Here is a 19,566-nt window from a genome sequence, read left to right as displayed (position 1 = left end):
TCATCCATAAGCATTTGAGATTTTTTATAGCCCAGAATTCTCTATTAAATTCAGCTAAGGAATGTCAACCACATCTGCTGCAGGCACCACGGAAGGGAAGGTGGTCCTGTCCACAGGGGACAAAGGTGGTTGTGCTCCCAAGGGATGAAGCAGATCCTAAACGTGTCAGTGGTAACCTGTTTGTCCTGCCTGAAGTGTGACTGTCCAGCACCACAGCTGGGTAACCTGTCAGCCTGCACCCACCTCTGCTGAGCAAATACCCAATGGCTCACTCCAGCACGAAGAGGTGGAGTTTCCTGATGTGCAAGGAGGATTCAAGGCCTCTCCCAAGGGCGCTGCTTTGGGAACAGAGCGTTACCAGCAGCAGGCAAAGGTTGGATCCTGAGCTCCCCTGGATGGATCCGTGTGCCAGGGCACGGTTACACCACCTCATCTTCTGCCTTTGTCTCTCTCCCCTTTCCCCTCACCCTAGAACTTTCTCATCTTTTTGATGCAGAAATATGTTCCGTTTTGATAAGCTCACTGTCGTTACTTACAAAGAAGCGGGATTTGTCATTGCTGCGCTGAAATGACTTAAAACAATGAACCAATTAAGAAAAAACCCTGTAGCTTAAATAGCAAGAACAAAAAGCAGCAAGAAAGCAGCCTCTCTCCTTCTTCCTCTATTGGGTGTTGTTCTATGCCACCAAAAAACCACTGAATCACAGACAACAACTCATTCTACTGAAATAAATCAAAACCCACTGATCTCATGGGGGATGAAGAGTTTTACCTCAAAAATACACACATAAAACTAACACACAAAAAATCATCCATACATATAAATAAAATCACAATGCTTCTATGTAAAAACTGTAATTAAAACATCACCTACAACTGATCTGAGATTTTTTTTTTTACAGTGAACACATATTTGAAAATTGTTCATTCCACTTGACATTAGCAGTAATTACAAGTGAAGTCTAGAAGTCTGGCCAATAGAGAAAAAAAAAAAGGAATAAATTTCAGAAATTTGACTAAATTATTCTGGCGTGGCTCTCATCTTACAAACTCTGCAATGTTAAAATTGTTACAAAATCCAAAATAAAAATTGAGAAGATATTGTGAATGTATTTAAAGTAAATTATAATTATGGGGTTTTTTATTTTATAGGATTATTTTCAAGACTTCATTGTATCATTTGATGTTATATACACAAAGATAGACAAGTTAACATTTTGAATACATTTAAGTTTTACTTACGTAAACGCATTTAAAAAAAAGAAGTTAAAACTCATATTTACTTTGAACTCTAATGAGCAGAACAGATATAATTTGTGGCCTTGAAGTTATTCAGACTCAATAAAAGCTAAAACTTGTCCGTGCTGAACGGTGAAATGAGATTTGCACGGCCTGTTTGCGCCTTGTTTCCCACAATCAAACTGTCACAGCACGGAAACATTCTCCTGCATGGGGAGGTTTTGATACCCATTTCCCTGGTGAAAGTGTGCAAAAGGACCTGAAAGAGTTATTGACAATTCATACAGTATCCCATATTCCATTAGGTAGTACAAGCAGAGAACATATCTTAACTCTGAAGGGAGATGAAGCAACAATGTTTTAAATTACTATTGACTCCACTAAATTTCCTGATAATGTCAGAAGACTGTAGTCTGGCAGGTTCATAAGAGACTCAAGATGATACAGGAATCCAATTATGCCAAGTCTATTTAGTTGTCCTGTTTGCTAAGCCAAAGGTTAACGAGAACTGCACTGAAAAAACCTCCTGTGGTATTACAAAGTATTTCTTATGCTGCATAACATGCAAATGAAAAAGTGTTTTAATCAAGTCTTTCTTTAACTCCTTAATTGCAATGAGGTACCCTACAAGAGAGCAAATTAAAAACTCATGATGGAAAAAGTGATCTTAAAAATTTGCCACTGAACTCGAGAGATCATCATTAATTACTAAAGTAATTATTACCGAATATTTCTAATTTGGAAGAAAAAAATGTTCAGATCACAGGAGCATAGATAGTCATTGCTATCATTAAATCTTTATAAATAGTAAGCTATGGCCTCTAATTTTAGACAGAAATTAATTGTATTTTTGTTGGCAACACACTCAGATCTGTTTACACAGCTGACAAGCTCCAGCTCCACCAGTCTCAAGCGGTGAGCTTTGAGGACTCATCTGCTTCAGAGCAGATGACTCAACATTCACCAATTTCATAAAAGATGAAAAGGGGAAAAATTCACCTGCAACAATGTCACTTGTAAAAAAAAGACTTAAAGCAGATTCAAGACTTTTACATATGTGAGGTAACCTATTCAAAAGAAAAGGAGGGGAAAAATACGTGAAAACCTAACAGCTGTGGGAAAACAGATTAGAAGTGTTGAGTTTCCAATGCTTTTTTGGGCTAGTGTAAACTAATGAAATGTTAAAATGGATCCACATTTCAAAGCCTGTAATTGCCACATGACACCATTCTGTTATTTCAGCCTTACATCTATTGGCTCAGATATGCCCTGAGATACATGGACTAAGATTTACCCACCTTTCTCAAACTTAAATACTGTTTATGCAAACACCACATATTTTACAAGTACATAGGAAATTCAGACAGCTTTTGCCTTTTGTTTTTTTTTAACTGGCAGAAATCAGAGAGCAAAAGAAAAAGGAGCAGCAATTCCTATTCAAACAGCAATCCTCCCTTTACAAGAAGAGGAAAGAAATGGAAAGTAGTGCGTGGCAGATAACAGCAATGTGTAAGAAACCAAACTCTAAATCCATTTTCACTTTGTAGAACATTCAGGTTCAATAAAATACTTAATTTTTCTACATTTTTCTCAGGTAACAAAATCTACATACAACATAAGTGCATGATTATTTCACCCTTTTAGGCATTTTTTTAGTGGATTGGTTGGGGTTTCTTCACAAGAAAGGCAGACTTCACTAGCTGGCACTGGGAACATACTAGCAGAAGAAAATTTCCTGAGCAAAACTGAAAGACATGCTGTAAAACACACTGTAAGGATGACCATGCAAGGAAGCAAGCCTAATATTAATGGGATACTGCAGCTAAGTCCCACAGTTTCATGAATTTATGGGCAAATCTGAGTCAGTGGATTCTGTCACCAGAGGTGACCCCTCACTGATTCCAGCAGCAACTCCAGCTCTGAAGCCAGGCAGAGGCTTGAGTGTGAACTGGATGAGCTAATCTACTGTGAAAAATACCTAGATGTGCACTCAGAGCATAAATAAAAATGAGGGCTTTTTGCCTGATGTTCAATCACTCAACAGACTTCAACTTCCAAAAGCTTGTCCAGCATTGCTCCAGTCTACAACGTCTCCTTTTTTTCTGAAACATGCACTGAATGATTTCCCTGAGCTTCAGTCACCCAAATCTTGAGCATTTGTATCTTCCACAACAAAATTGTGAAAGTAGGTCGTTTTAAGGTACTGCATATGAGACAGGAAATGCTACTGAGTGATTCCAATCAAAAATCCATGTAAAATCAGGCTTTTCTAGGAAGGAATGAGATGAGAAGTAAAGGAACTCACTGAGTCATCTGTGGCAGAGGAAGGCCAACCTTCCCACAGCTGGTGGCGGACAGGGATACTGGTCAGGTCATACACATTCCGCTTTACCTGCAAAAAAATACAAATAATTCACAAATTGCTCTAAAAAAGGCAGCCAAACAGCAGAGTTTTCATCACAGCTCCAAGCTTTTTATTTTTTCTGGTTATTGTAAAACTGTTCCTTCAACGCTCTTGGATTCAGATGTGGTCAGCAGGATTACAGAGACAAAAGCAACTGAAGAAACTGCACTGAAGAATAAACAATTAAGATCTAAAAATTACCATTCAAAATGATTCATTATTACAGCAGCATTTTAAACAGGCAAAAAAAAAACTGTAACACAAAATTTCCAAGTAAAAACTACTACAAAGTAATGAAAAAAGTTAAAGGAAGAAGAAGGTAATAACAAAAATTCTGCTGCATGTTTTGCTCGTTAATTTTCACCTGAAAATATTGGGTGAAAATCTTATCAAATAAAAAATACTATGAGTTTTGTATAAGTTTCTTAAACAGGATCCAAAAATAAAAATTAGTATATTAAACCTGAAAATATTCATTAATAAGCCCATTTTTCAATTAAGACAACTTATTTCAAATATTTATTAACAAAATGCTAAGTAACAAATTTTCACATCAACTCTTTTCTCATGCTGTTAAATTAAAGTTGGTACTGTTAATCATCTCACATGATGGCTAACAGAAGGAAGGGAGGGATGGAAAAAAGAAGAATTGAAAATTTTGAATAAAGGAAGAATACAAAAAAATACAAGAGTTATAAAACTCTTTCCATGAAAACATTACCATAGATAGACAAGCAAGCAAGTTTTATCAGTGATTTTGTGATTAACAATTATTTAAATCCCAGAAAGATGCATTTTGGTATTTAGGATAGAGAGTAGAATCTAAAATTCTGAATGATGTCTTACCCCTGAACATAAAGACTGCACAAACAATGTAAATATTGCCCAGGAAGGCCCTAACTGTGAACAATAAAATGTTTCAGCCATGGTGGCTTTTCATAGGAATCTCAGAATGGTCTGGGTTGGAAGGAACCTTAAAGATCTTCTCATTCAAACCCCTGCCCTGGCCAGAGACACCTTCAACCACTCAGGTTGCTCAGAGTCCCATCCAACCTGGTTTATTTTTTTGTTTGCCTTTCATAAAACTGCTCCGTGGGAATACAAGGTCCTCCCACATCTTCAAAGGCCTAGGCATATCCCAACAACCCACACAGCATCCAGAAAAACACTCTCCAGGAGATAAAAATAAAGTTTGATAGTTTTAAATAATGTTTTGTACGACTATTGTCCTGGTAAAATATCTGAGCAAATCAAGTTCTGCATCCTGGTGTCAGCTCCGAGAGGGTTGCACAGTCCAACACTAACAAACACAAGAACCCATTAAACCAAAAGATATTAATTAGGGCAGATGGATAATATTTGACTTAAAGCAAATTACAAGGCTACTCCAAAAGCTGTCCTTTGATGGCTTCTTTAGATTTTCACTTATTCACTTGTCAACAGGAAACAAACAGCAATTCATTGTGTTCTAACTTCTGCCATGAGAATTACTAAAAGTTCCATGAACGAAAAAAAATTAAATTTATTATATTATAGCTGCCAGCAGGAAAAGATCTTTGAGCTAGCACCTTGCCTGCAGTCTAGTGCACTTATCCTGAGTTAACAGAAAAATAGTTTGCAATAATCAGAAAGCAAGCTGAAATTTGCCAAAATGGTAAATGCTAACATAATCCATTTAGATAAAGGTTTCATTTTCGAGAAATGAATGAAAGACAATTCTACACTACCATTCTTAGGAAGATAATACAGTAAGAAAGGCATTTTATATCATTTGATCCTACCTATTAATCAGTATTTAACAGATCTTCAGAACTGAGGCACAGCTGAGGTTTGACTCCATGGTAAAGTAATATAAACATATTGAAAATACATATGTCCCTCTAAAATCTGTCATTTATTTTTAGTACAGGATGTATATCAAACATCTGACAATAGATTTTAATCTAAAAATATTTTTGCATAATGCAATAGCACCAAAACTCTTTCGCTGGATCATCTTTAGCTACAAATGCTCCATGGTTCCTTTAAATTCTGCACAATAATAAAGGGATGAAGAATACGTGTGCAGACACTGAGCAGTGAAACAATTGTTCTCATCACTGTGAAGATCCTAAGGAGGGTGAGGGACAAGGCAGAGATTTCCACACAGAGTCCTCCTCACAAATGTTGATTTGGGCCACCTTCTTCTAAAGTTTCTTAATGGCACAGTCATGAGTTTGTCAACAAATACCCACAACTGAGAAAATTCAGGGCATATGAGATCCAACACAGAGTACAGTGCTCTTACTCTATTTTTAAATCTTTCCTTCAATTATTGTTGCTCTTTCTCATCCTTTTTAGTACTAGCAGTTATTTCATGCTAATAAAATGCCCGTTAGGAAAAACTGTGAAGCACTGTCACACACTTCTGGATAGATTTAACACACAGACTGTGCAGATAATGATTTCAATACTATCAGTTCAAAGCTTTCTGAATATAAATATTCTGCACAGATGAGCAGGAAAGAAGAGCTTCAATTCATTCTCCAAGAGTAAGATACAATATTTCCAACTCTTGAGTCTGTATCTCACTAAAAAATGAAAGTCAGATCATGTGAGTTTCTTACCTGGACGTTTTAGTATCACAACAAGCTGAGCTTGGATTTTCAGCTCAGCTTTGCCTTCACTATATGTCTTAGAATCATTAAGATATCTCTCCATTTTTTCCTAAAACTGGTAAATTACATGTACACATGATAACCTTTATGTTAATATTGGTTTTGTTCAGGAGTTTTTGCAGGGAGAGTGAACTGGTAACTATGCTTCAATTTTAAAAAAAAGTATAACTATATTTTAACTTAAAAAATTGAAACAAGAATGAGTCTTTAAGACACAGAATACTGAAGTATCTATTAGCAATTCAAGTGGACTTCATTTTACTGCTTCCTCACAGTGTCCTTGAAGGCTTTGTAAAGAAATGTTGCTTCATACTGACCCCTGACAACAACCCAAAATGTAACAATCCTGACATGTGTGTGATCACGAGAACACAGTTCTTGCTGGTTTAATTTTCTTGCATTAAAAACCAGGATAAACTGTCCCTGTGAAATATTTATTTTCCAGCTACACACCAGAAATAATATTATTTTCACAATATAAAACTCTAAAGTGCGTTATTTTAAAATAACAAGTGAAACTTATTTACAGAAACATGGGCTCAATAGGACTACATAATATTGTTTTCAAAAAGCCTTCAGAAGCAAAAATAAATAACTCGGAAGTCACATTCCTCAAATTCCCTTTTAATTCCAAAGTACAACAGAAAGGCATTATGAAAAAAACAGTATTTCCCTTCTTTCATTAACTCATCTGTAACTGCACTGAATTCAATAACATTCCTCTGCTATTCTAAGCTTGAAAGGCATGCTCGGGGTAAAGTGTTATGTTGGTATAAAGCACAATGCCAGACTGATGTGCTGGACAAAAGTGATCAAAGTTGAAGTAATTTTAGCCAAGGCACAAGTATTCTGCTGCATTATTCTACCAGAATGACATCTGTTGAGCAACTCGTCGCAGAATAAACCAGTTGTTATAGGCAGGCCTGGCTGGGTAGGGGACCATGTAAGACTGATTAGAGTAATGTTTGATTAAACAAACTGCTTGAGCTAAGATCATAACTGGATTTGGAATTCATGCCAAAGCAGTCCTCTTTCAAACAACAAGCCACAATCAATTATTGAAGATAAAATAAGCTCGCTTTTAAATAATGATTTGATTTTGGGTTTCTTTGATAATTAGAACACGATTACGAAAGCAGACTGTAAAATGTTTTAGAGATTAGAATATTTACCAATTGAGTATAGAAAACCCCTTTTCTTCACCAACTGACTTAATTTCACTTTAAAGTGAAAAGCTCCATGAGGAGGAAAAAGTTCTAAAGCTTTATATAAAGCAGAACTGTGACCTGCTCCTTCACAGGGCCAATAAAAATCTGCAGCCACACTCTCTACACAACTGAAAAAAGTTAGCACAGTAAATGGACAAAGTCTGTGTTAAGGATTTTACTTATAAAATCCCTCAGCATTGAGAGAACTGAAATCTTCGTTGTGTAAAGCAATCTCTAAATTGCAGTGCCATCCACTGAGCTACATTTATTGGCAAACTTTTTGGTCTCACACTTTTGATCAGTTTGAAATACGAATTGGTGGCATTGTCTTTGTGCAGCCCAGAATGTCTTTATGTTCAGATGCCATGGTGACTGGCACATTACTATGGCAGCCACCCTTCAGATTATCATCTCCAGAATATAAGAGATCATTTAAAAACAAATTAAAGGCACATCCATTTGGTTTCACTACTCAGCTGTAAACAGTATCAATACAACCATTTAAACAAATAAAAAAGCCCATATATTTCAGATGCACTTTTACTTGGAAAATTACGTGTAATTCCTGCATAATGCACTGCCTTGCAGTTATACATGGATGCTGGAAAAGCGTGTGAAGTTTTACCTTCAGCTTCTTTTCACTGGTTTTAGAAGGGAGTTAAAATATTAAACAACTTCTAATATTTTAAGAAAACGTGTATGTCAAAGTAGCCAACACACTCAGGAAATTTCCCAGATAGAGGCAGAGTGTTACCTTCCTATCTTTCCCTGGTTTCTTTAAACAGATGAACACACTGCTTTGAAAGTAAGGTTAACCACAAAAGATACACTTTGTTTGAAGTGATATGAAGCTAATCCAACATTCCAAGTCCTGCCACATTCATATTATTAAGGATAAAGTGAAGCAAAATGTACCACAGGGCAAAAAGCCTGTACCAGGTACCGTATTGACAACAACCTTGTGGTGATTGCACTTAGCAGAAATAAGTATCTGTCTTCTCATCTCTGAATTAGAAAGATCTGAAACCTACTCTCAAAAAAATAAAGATCTAACACTCGCTAAATGATTAAAAAAATTAAATCTATGCTGAATCATTGAAGAACTGTCATGCCTGAATCTGTATCTTTGAATCACAACAAATCACAACAAAGTTTAACAGTAGTTTCCCTCAGGCTGTTTTCCGCTTATGCAGGTACAAAGTTAAGTGAAATAATGTACATAATGAACTTTTGTTAGTCTTATTATTAAATATAATTTATGCAAAGCTGTAAATTGGCTGAGATGCTAAAGACTGTTCCAGGCACATAGGCAGCATGAAAGACAGTGCAAAAATGAGTGCATGAAAGGCAGACAAAAGGAGCAATAAAGTCAGAGGACTGTGAGGAATGTGGAATGTGAGTTGGGGGACGCAGGGAAATGAGATCAGATGCAGACAGTCCAAGGTTGCATGGGGCACTGATGGTACAGCTGAAATCTTGACTTTGACATTGGAACAGAAGAAGTCAAGGCAAGTAACCAAAATTTTTAGGGGACAGGAATGATATGGATGGGGCAGGGAGAACTCCAAAATAAGCAGAAGCATTTTGGAAAGAAAGGAGGTAAACCCAGCTAAAGTGATAGGCTTAAAGATTACAGATGAAAGTCTTTAACATCTGTGCCAGGCAAAATTCCAACAGATAGCAAAGAGCACTGGGAATCTGGCAGGAATAGATGAGAAGCAGTGGCAGAATCAACCAAGTTTCTATGCATGGAGAAGCATCAAAGGTGATATTACGGTGAATTTGAAAAGATGATATCAACAGCTGTAAGCAAAAAGATTGGTTAGTTTAAAGGGTGACTTCAGTAAATTGTGGACTAAAGAGAATTATTAAAAATCTAGAGATGTAAAACTAGAGAGAAGGAATTTCTGAATCAGCCTCTGCCACAAGCCACTGCAATAGATCTGGTCAACAGCAACAGAAAAACACAAGACACAAACTGAAGAAGTTAAGAATGAAAATGACAAACCAGAAAAAGTAACCCATATTTAAAATGTTCTCATAGCAGAGAAAAAGGATCTTGCATTTTATCAGGAAAGGGATGTCACAAGCCAAAGGAGAAACTGAATTTCTTAACTTTAAAAGTAATTTTCAGCCAGCTACCCAGAGGTAGGAGATATTCACATATTGTAATGTAGTGCACTGTGTGAGCCACCACTAATACCCAAGCCAGAACTCCCAAGAATTTACTCAAGACTCATTTAAGGGAAAGGTTCTAAGTCAGCTCCACTCACAATTTTGCCTGTGTTCTTATATTTCCAGTACACAATACAATAAACTGTGCTAAAACATCATAAACCAAAGGCTATCTAAATCATCAAATTTTAATTTTACTGTAAGTTTTACTTTAGTAATAATACAGCAATTCTAAAGACATCAAATGATACCTTGCCTCTCCTTCTAGCAGCTGACTGAAGTTTAAATAAAAGAATGCTTCCAATTAATGAATTAAGATGTCAGGATTGGGCTATTTTTAAATAACAGCATCTGCTTCTTGCAAATTTTATACCACTGAAACTCTCTAAGGAAGGCTCACTATGCTATTTACATTTACACATATTCAATTCACTCTGTTGTAAAGGAAAAAAGGAAAAAAATACACTTCCAATGTAAATATTTAAAATCTATATTGAATGCAAAAGAAAACCTCACCTGCCCAAGCCTATCAGCCAAAAGTCAGTCATGATTCAGCACTTTTATAAAATGAACAGGACTTCCACTGTGTGTTTTACTAAAACACATTTTCTAATTAATTATTTAGTATCTCTTCCTTTAAATTACTATTTTTGTTTTTAATATCTCTGAAAATATTCAGGTCTGCATAGGTTTTCCCAGTTAGTAGGCTAAGTTCCTGGATGCTGCTATATGGCCTGCACTGTGCAAAGGTTCAGCTCACATTATTATTATTATTATTATTCATTGCTTGTAGTGCCTAGGAGACCTAATTGTGATAATCCCCTCTGAACTTTAAACTGCATGACCCTTTGATTTTTGTAATAGAAGGTTAAAAGAAGAAACAAATTCCTATAGAAGGAGAAGGGAAAACACATTTCTTAAGGAATTGGGGCAAGAGACATGAGTATTTGAAAAAAAAATCATTTTAGCAGCACACAAGGATAAGGTTGAAATGGGGTATGAAAGAATTAAGTGCGTGAGCTAGCTGTGACATTAGAGATTGAAAGGAAGATGTGACTAGGGTTAAAAGAGATCAAACAACAAAGACATACTGCCAAAACAATTTTACAAACTTATTTGAAAACACCTTAAACGCTTCTACTAACAAAATAAAACTGCTGATAATACCTGAAGTTTGTTTGTTTGCTTGTTTGATTGTTTGACATGCACTGACACAGAAAAGATACATTTTGAAGTCCTAGCTTGTTTTTCCATTCAGTAGGAATGGTCATTTGAGAAAATGCCACTTATTAGAAAATGCCACTATTTAAATAACCCAGCACTGCTCCATGGAAACTTTTAAGTGACCTCTGTGCACATTGTGAAAGACAACAGGCAACTGCTCCTCAAGCATCCATCACCAGATCACCATCAACAGGCAACTACTCTTTTGGCAAAACATTCTGTTGCAATATGAAGAGTTTCTAATATTTTTACCCCCAAGGTCTCAATTCCGGTGATTTTATGTCCTGAAACATTGAGAGACTGCCAAACACCTTGATACTTACTGGTCATGATTTATGTGCCAAAAGCATTAACTTTGATCCAAGCTATTCAAAATTGGTATGAAAACACACTTTCCATTATTAAATACACATTCTGTCCATCCTAACACCTCTCAGACTTACCAGAAGATACTGACAGTACTGAGTAATAGTAAAATATGAATTAAAGCTGGGAAGTAAGAAAAAATCTCCATGCCTGTTACATAGGCTTGGTCCCACCTCACCTTGTCCACATCACTTGTGCACATATTCAGTTATAGCACAGTGACTCTCATGGATATAGTCAGACTCCCACTCAAAAGGAATTAAAGATTATTTCTAGGGTCTGAATCATCACTGGAAATAAAAGAAAGAGTTGATGTGACTCTTGCAGTGGAAAGAAGGTCTGTTACATTTTCACAGCTGTCATGTTCAGAATAAAAGAAAAATTTAGACAAATATATTTCTAGTCAAACATCCTCATCTTCATTTAAAAAGTAATTGGTCTGCAACAACCCAAGCATATTAAATACATAAAGTGGTCTTTGGTGACTTCTCTACTTGGGAATATTCAGGGGTTTCAAAAGTCATCTCTCAAACCAATCAATGGTAAAAGGAATGAGGAAGGAGAAGAATGAAGTTAAAGATCCAATTCTTACTGCATTTAATCATAGTAAAGAGCACCATTTAGATCCATATAGGGTGAAAAAGGGAAAAAACAAAACGCAACAAAAAAATCTCCCACTTAAGTTTCTTTTCACTTTGGTTCAATGAAAATAGGAACCCTACTACCTCCCCCAAATCTCAGATTATGACTCCAAAAAATTCACTCCTGAACACATTTCACTGATTAACAATATCTTCCTTCACTCCTACCCAACTAAGTTTCAAAAGAGAAACTGATTCAGTTTCAGTCTTCAAAAATGCATGAATCACATTTGCTTCATAGCAATCCTTATTTTAAGTGACAGGCCTACCAATTTTGGTGTAAGAAAGAGAACATCACAAAATCAGTATTTTCTCATCTGTTTTTACTTGTTCTCTAGACAATTGACAGAATAAACTTCTGGGATTTTCTTGCTCCCAGAGACAACACGAAGTCTACTCCAATTTTTTGTAAAAGTTATTTTTTAAAAGTTTTGTTAAAGTATTTGTAAATTTACATATTATATGAAAAATAGTTCAATCTATTAACTTTGTGAAGCAAAGTACCACAGCCATGCAGAGAGGTGGGAAGTACTTTCACATGAAGAAATTCTCCAGTACCTCTAACTTCAGTGTTTTACTTCTCTCTTCCCTCCATTTTTACCCTTAAAGGTCACAGCAAACCTGCAGCTAAGTCAGGAGAAATGGGCAGACTTGCTCTGCAGCCCTTTTATTCCTAGGGCCAGCACACAAGGTGCATCTAAAAAGGAAGATGAGCCACAGATATAAAAGATCTTGTGCATTACACGTTAATTTCCCAAAGCAAAAATTAAGTTCAATGCATTTTCTCTGAAGACTCTCTGGTATTACCACCATAAAAAGAGAATATGGGTCATCCAGAAAGCCATAAGTAACTCAAGTACTGACTTGCTTGGTTCACTGAGTTGTTGGTATCAGGTATTTGGCAGACTTTGACAAGAAATCTCTGTAGGAAGTCAGCTCTAAAGTAAACTGTAACATCTTTTCTCAGTCACTCTAACTATGAATTTAATAAATTTTTGATGTGGTTGTATTTGAATAGATACTCATGTTATTCTGAATTCAAGTTAAACTATAAAACAATGTTCATTGAGCTGTCAGTCAAATTTCTACTAACGAAAACATTTCTGGGTACTTCCTCCATTTCATCATTGTGTCTACCACATCAAAACTTCTTCAGAGGTTTTTATATCAACAATATTCAGAAGCAATTTGAAATTGATTTCTTCTTTAACAATGGAAAAGAAGTGCAGACAAACTTTCCCAATGGGTTTTAAGAATATCAACATACACACATCAATTACAAACACAGTTACTAATATTGCTGCGTTTAAGGTATATGCACGTAAGGTGCCTGATTATATTATTAACAATCAGCTCTCCTATATACATATACATTTTTTAGAGAGAGAATTCAGTCTATTTAACAATTCACCAACAAAGCTATTCCTTAGCTCATCCCTGCCATAACCTGCTCTATTCAGAAACATATGGGAAAAGACATTAAATAACCAGTGCAAACCATGGACTTCTGGTATTAGTGCTACACATTGCATACCCCTATTCATTATTCCACCTCCCTTGTTTAATCTATCATTAAGACTCAGTGACCCTACACTAAATTTAAAGCAGATCCTTCCTTCCTCCCATGCCTAAATTCACATACTTTTCTAGTTGGGGATGCCCTCAAGTATTAGCCACTCTACAGGGTTTCTCTAATCTCAGCTCTGAACTATGTTGTGCTATAGAAGCAAGAAATTGCTGGTTTACATCTTTAACTATGGAATCTTCCACCCAAAAAATCCCCTCCTCTACTTAATAAGATAGAGGAAAATCTTTCACGTAGAACATATTTAACATGTTTAAAAATGATATATTTTCCTCTATGTGATGTAGAATAAAAGTTATAAAGTATATTATTTTAAAGCACTGCTTCCCTGAATTTGTGTCCCAAAAATAATTTCATTGGAAAAAATTTGACAGCTTTCAAAAGTTCATTGTTACATCGTAGAAAAGCTAGATCTTTATTTGTATTCAAAGTCAGTATGAAACAGGTTTCTAATAAACAAATTTTAGAAAAATAAAGAAAGAAGATGACCAAATATCAGGTATTAGACTTGCTTTTGTTTTTTAACATAGGCACTAAAAACATACAAAAATTAAGACCTCTACCTCTCTTCCCTGACAGTTTTCAGTGTAATAGTAATGGCAGTACAGGTGAAAGCATATCATGAGTTTTCTGAATGAGGGACAAGAATCTTTATTGCTGCCATTTATAATATTTGCCAACTATAGCCCTGTCTCCTTCTTCCACAATAAAGTGAACATTGACCTGCACCAGGATTTTAAAAAATTAAAAACACTAAGACTGTGAGTGAAGCAGAGATGAGATTCTATTGAGTTAACAAAACGAGTCAGGCAAAGGTACAACCCAAATATAGATTTTTATGTCTACAAAAAAAAAAGCCATACAAATTTGTTTTGGTTTTGTGAGTAATACTACTTTTAGTGTATTTAAAAGTGTTTAAGCACATTTCCTCAAAAAAAAAAAAATAGAATAAAGTTGAAAAAAGCAGCTGCAACCTGGCCAAAAAACCCAATCTGCATTCTCTCTGGCTCTTCTTTCTTTAATTTAAGTCTTTTTCCCAAACAAGTCAGTACTTGAACTAGTATACATGAGTCATAAGTACTGGTAGAGCACAAAAAGTTGATGGGAAAAGCAAATTAGTAAGGTTCAAATTGTTGGGTTATCAGATAACAGAAAAATATTAGGAACAGTTAAAATAAACACACTAAGCCAAGAGCAATACTAGAAAACCTGAAGTCTAAGTTCTACACAGGTGCAGACATGGGAAGATGAAGGGAAAGTGTTACTGGAGAATGAAAACAAACAGTAACTGTGAACTCTACAGATCAATTTGAAGACAAAAATTATCTGGAAGTCTCTCAAGTGAGGAACTTTTCTTTACAAACAGCAAACCTTTTATGAAGAAAAGGAGTGCTGCTAAGGTCCCAGTCCTGCAACCCCTGCTTCAGGCATTTTTCCTGAACTGGACTGGTTTCCAGACCTGGACAGCCTAAATTAAAAATGTAAGTAGTCTACAATATTAAATCAGGTTTTCCTTTAGAATTCCAAAATATTAAAAGAAAATTTAACTTGTTCCTCTAAGAGGAGTGCAGAGCTGAGTGTCTCAGTGCAGAGAGTTTATTTGCTGTATCTTCAGCAGCAGCCACCCTCATGAATAGTCTGGTCTGAGTGACCCAGAATCACACAGAGATGTTTCATGATGGAGGAGTCAGTATTTCTTGAATATACAGCTAAATGCAATTTCATCAGTGTTTGACCAAAACACTACAGGAGTTACCTCTTCTGCAGATAGCAGTCTTTACAAAGCTCACCATTCATTTGCTGCAGAACAACAACAAAACTTAATGATCGCTTCAGAAAATGAGCTAATATAAAGCTATTCTGTCCATTTTCACTATTCTATTGTGCAAGCTTGTCATCTCACTGAAATGGAAAGACTTGAATAAAGGTTAACTTAATTAATTAAACATACATATTTTCTCCACACTTTTCAGTCTTAAGTTAACATGTAATTCTATATCTATTAAATAAGCAGTGAACACTATTCCATTTAATGAAAAAAATACTTAAATTACACATTAGTGAATCCCAGCAACTCATTTTCCCCAGAACACCTTCAATACTGCACAGAATTAACATAGTCTCCATTACGATTCCTTTATCTAAAATAAAACTAGAAACTATGTATTACAGAACAAGATTCACAGATAACAAATATTAAGATCTGAAAAGATCTATTCAGCTCAAATTAACACATTTCTATAAATCAAAGCAAAATTCATCCTCACGTTCATTCCTGTTACAGAATTGTCACCTCAATAGCCAATAAAAAGAAAGAACTAATGAGGTATTTCAGTATCTCTCAAAGAAATATTTTCAGCTCTGGTTTTCTTTTAAGTGCTTGAAAGGAAAAGAGTAATGAATTGCTCCCACACAGCCTTTTTATTATTCTGTTACAGCAACAAGACAGTTACACCAAGTCTTTATTTTTCACATGGTCCAAGATATCCTTTTGTCTCAATGCAACAATGACAAAGGAAGCAGACCAGGAAGGACAATTATTTATCAGCACCAGGGAGGTGCTGCTTGAAGAAGCAAATGTCTTTGTTTCTACTAATGGCTAACAGGGTCAGATGAGAGATTTACTGGGTAACTAAGTCATATCTGAGAGCTCTGCACTGATATCCAGACAACAATCCAATATATCTTGGAAGTAAGTTTCCGCTACAGACAAGGATCTAGACTTCTACCAAAAACCAGGTAAATCTGCTGTATTTTGTGGAGTTTCTAGGACTACTCCTCCCTATCAGGATGAACATCCCCTGCTGGAGACAAGCAAGCATCCTCTAGCCCTGAAAGGATCCACATTCATCAACGGGACCATGGATTTGAGATGGGGAAGACAAATCTGTTAAAGTCCAGCAATAACAAGCTGGAGTCTTGAAGAAAGGACTGAGATTTCATTGGTCACTCACTTGCACAGAGAGTATGCCCTGAACCTAAAGTGTTTCAAACAGGACAGTGAAATCATAATCACTTCTTTCATGATCTAAGTGAGAATACGTAGAAGAAAATTTATCAGAGGCACATCCAACAGATCAATGTATGTAACAGGCAGGCTAAAGAGACTTAAGGACTAAAATAGATCTATTAGCACTTTTGTTTGTTGTATGTGGAATTAGATCAGCCTTGAGTAACCACAACCTGGACAGTTTTGAAGATATCCTCCCAGGCTGCTCCTTAGAAATTTTCCAAATCAATGGGACACACGACCCTTGAGCACTCACACAGATGCATAAGAAGGGAATGGGCCTTTGCTGACAGGCCAAATGCTTTCTAAGAGAGAAGTCAGGTGTCTGATCACCTCTTAAAATGTGATCACCACCGTGACACTGGGGTATGTGAGGCTTAAGCACACATCCTATCAGTAGCAGCTGAAAAAGATTTCATAAAGAGCTTGAGATCCTGCCAGTGAGCTGTCACCTCCCAACCACCAGAAACGGGTCAGAAAGCTATGTATGTATCCAGACACATGGGAAGCATGACTAATGACAATAAATTTGGTGAATTTATGTTGCAGCCTTGTGTTTTTAAGTAACACATGCAAGAACAGCAGCCCTGACTCAATAAGAACCAAAGACGTTGAGTTACAATGTACACAGACAGGAATCTGGCACAGAATGTCCTCCTCCAGCAGCAAAACCAGCTCAGTAACCCTAAAACTTTCCATATGAGTGCAAAAATAAAGGCTTTTGGAGACTCTGTTTTAAAGATAAGTATCATCATCTTGTATTGATTTTGGATATTTCAAATAGTTTCTGTAAAATCCTCTTCCCTTGAAATAAGAAGCCATTACTAAAGCCCAATGGATTAGAAGTCCCAGAAAATGTTTGCCTGCAGATGTCTCATGAAAACAAATTCCTGAAAAGCAGCAGGAAAACACATGGCAGGGATGGCAGAAAGCCAATAAAAAGCTAAGAGCTGCTGGTCATTGTGTCACAATGACAGGCATTTTAAACTGTAATTCCAGATCAGGAGAAATGGGTGTAATCTGTCACCAAAGCTATGGAGAAAATGGAGACATGAGATTGGAAGGGAAATAAGTCACTCCTTTCCAAAATTTTCAAAACTCTTTGAAAGTATGGACTGACAGATCAGCTATTAATGGAAGCCACTGTGGTGGCTTTGGCAGTGATGACAACTCAAGGACTTTATCATGATTTGCAAGGAAGCTGTGGAAGCAGGAAGTCATTCAAAGACATCTGCAGTTGGTTCTGCCACACATCTCTGACCTTGCTGTAGACTCTGAAAGCATAGAATCAATCTATGTCTGAAGAAAAAATCCCCAGTTACTCACTGAAATTCAAAAGTTCAGTTATGTAAGTGATGAAAAAAAAATCCTGTTTCTAGATTTTGATATACAGGCAATGTCAGAAAAACAGGAAACTTCTGATTTTATCACCACGTCTTTGAGACTGATATCCAGATCTGATCCTTGGAAATAGGTCACTAAAAGACTAGAATCTGGGATGGAGATTTTGAGGATATGCTACTGTCATATTATCTCAAAAGTGCTTACAACTGCATACGAAGCATTAGCCTTGGGAAAGATGTAAAATTACCCTGGAAGAAAGCTGCAATGCCATCCAAATGAACAAGATGAACAGTACAGTCTTACACTTTTGTTTTTCAGTATCTGTCTCTGATTCAGAAGATCTTAAGGCATTTTTACCATGCAGGGATAGAGGAGGATAGAAAAGCACATTTCAGAATAAAAACTGTGTAGAAATACTTGCAAATTAAACGCCTCTTTTTACTTTCATCAGAGCTTTCCTTTCAAAAAAGAATCAATAAAGCTTCAGAAGAGTAAACCATGTGCAGTTTGTTCTCCCTGCATCAGCATCAGTGCCAATTAAATTCTGAACCCTAAATCTTTATTGTTTCCTACTAGCTGCTAACTAGAAGGAACACTGTGATTTTCTGAGATCCCAGGCTGAGACTTGCCGTAGCAGCAGTTAGAAAAAAAATGATCTTGTTTTGACTTGTCTGCTGGGTAAACTTGACATTGAAGCTACACGGTGGATAATAAATACATAATACCAAGATGTTAATTTTACAGCAACACTTAACTCTCGTGACCACAATTAACACTCATGGAGGGGAAAAAAAAAGCCACTGACAGGTCTGGCTGGCTCCTGCTTCTGCTCTGCTTCCCAGGCTCCCTCTCTGAGCAGTGGCTCAGCTCCTCCAGGCTGGCACTGACCCCGGGGCTGCCTTCAAAGCAGCACGAGGGGAGGAAGAGGGGAGCAGGGTGACTGGAGTTAAATGCAGCTGTAAAATGACATTGACTCCCAGCTAGGATCCAAAACAGAAGGCTAAGAGCAAAGGGCTGCTGAGAACAGCTCATCCTCTCCTCCTCCCTCTCCCAGCCTCAAGCTCTGGAACACCTCTACGAGGAGGGCAGGACACGAGTTCCAGAGAACAGCAACAGCTCTGTGGGAACCACAGCCTGTTTCTGAGGCAGAATTTGCCTTCAAATTATGATGCTACAAGGTCTTCATTTCTTATAAAATGGCCAAAAAGGCGCATTTTGGGAATAAAGCTACATTTGCGTTGCATCAACACCGCTCCAAATCCCTCACTCCACTCCCTGAGAGCACAGAGCCACTGTTGCAACACTGAACTCCTCCAAAATACCACGAACCTCATGATGTGGTATTCTTACATCTTTTCTAGAGCAGTGACGTTTATCACTACACTGTGAAAAGAACCAAAAAGAAAACCCCAACAAGTCAATTTTATCAGTGGAAGAACGTGAATAGCATGCTTAGAGAAATTAATAGTGTGAGCATGTTTCTATTTATGATATGAACACTAAACTTTCTAGTAATTTCTAATGGATCAAGGTATTACTTTCCTAATACCACACTTAAATTGCCAAGCAGTCAAAGATGAAAGTGCAAAACAGACTTTTTTATCTTATTGCAACTGCATTACAGTAAGCTGGCAATGGTTCACAAATGGGAGAACAAAAGAATTGAGAAAGAGCTTTTAAAAAGTCCGAGAAGCATTTTTTTCTCATCTGTGG

The 19,566-nt window shown here is 36.6% G+C and overlaps 1 protein-coding gene across 2 annotated transcripts in view; it reads right to left on the bottom strand.

Annotated features, from left to right (window-relative positions):
- FAF1 (Fas associated factor 1) overlaps positions 1-19,566 on the bottom strand; it is a 153,989-nt gene that overhangs the window by 68,687 nt on the left and 65,736 nt on the right. For both annotated transcript variants that reach the window (XM_063407099.1, XM_063407100.1), the window contains one exon: positions 3,545-3,631. In XM_063407099.1, coding sequence (XP_063263169.1) covers positions 3,545-3,631 — 87 coding nt within the window. The remainder of the gene's footprint in view (positions 1-3,544; positions 3,632-19,566) is intronic.

The sequence above is a fragment of the Prinia subflava genome, chromosome 10, assembly GCF_021018805.1.
Source record: "Prinia subflava isolate CZ2003 ecotype Zambia chromosome 10, Cam_Psub_1.2, whole genome shotgun sequence".
In the NCBI taxonomy this organism is placed as follows: domain Eukaryota; kingdom Metazoa; phylum Chordata; class Aves; order Passeriformes; family Cisticolidae; genus Prinia; species Prinia subflava.
The sequence above is the reverse complement of the archived record's forward strand: the minus strand, read 5'-3'. Positions and strand labels throughout refer to the sequence as shown.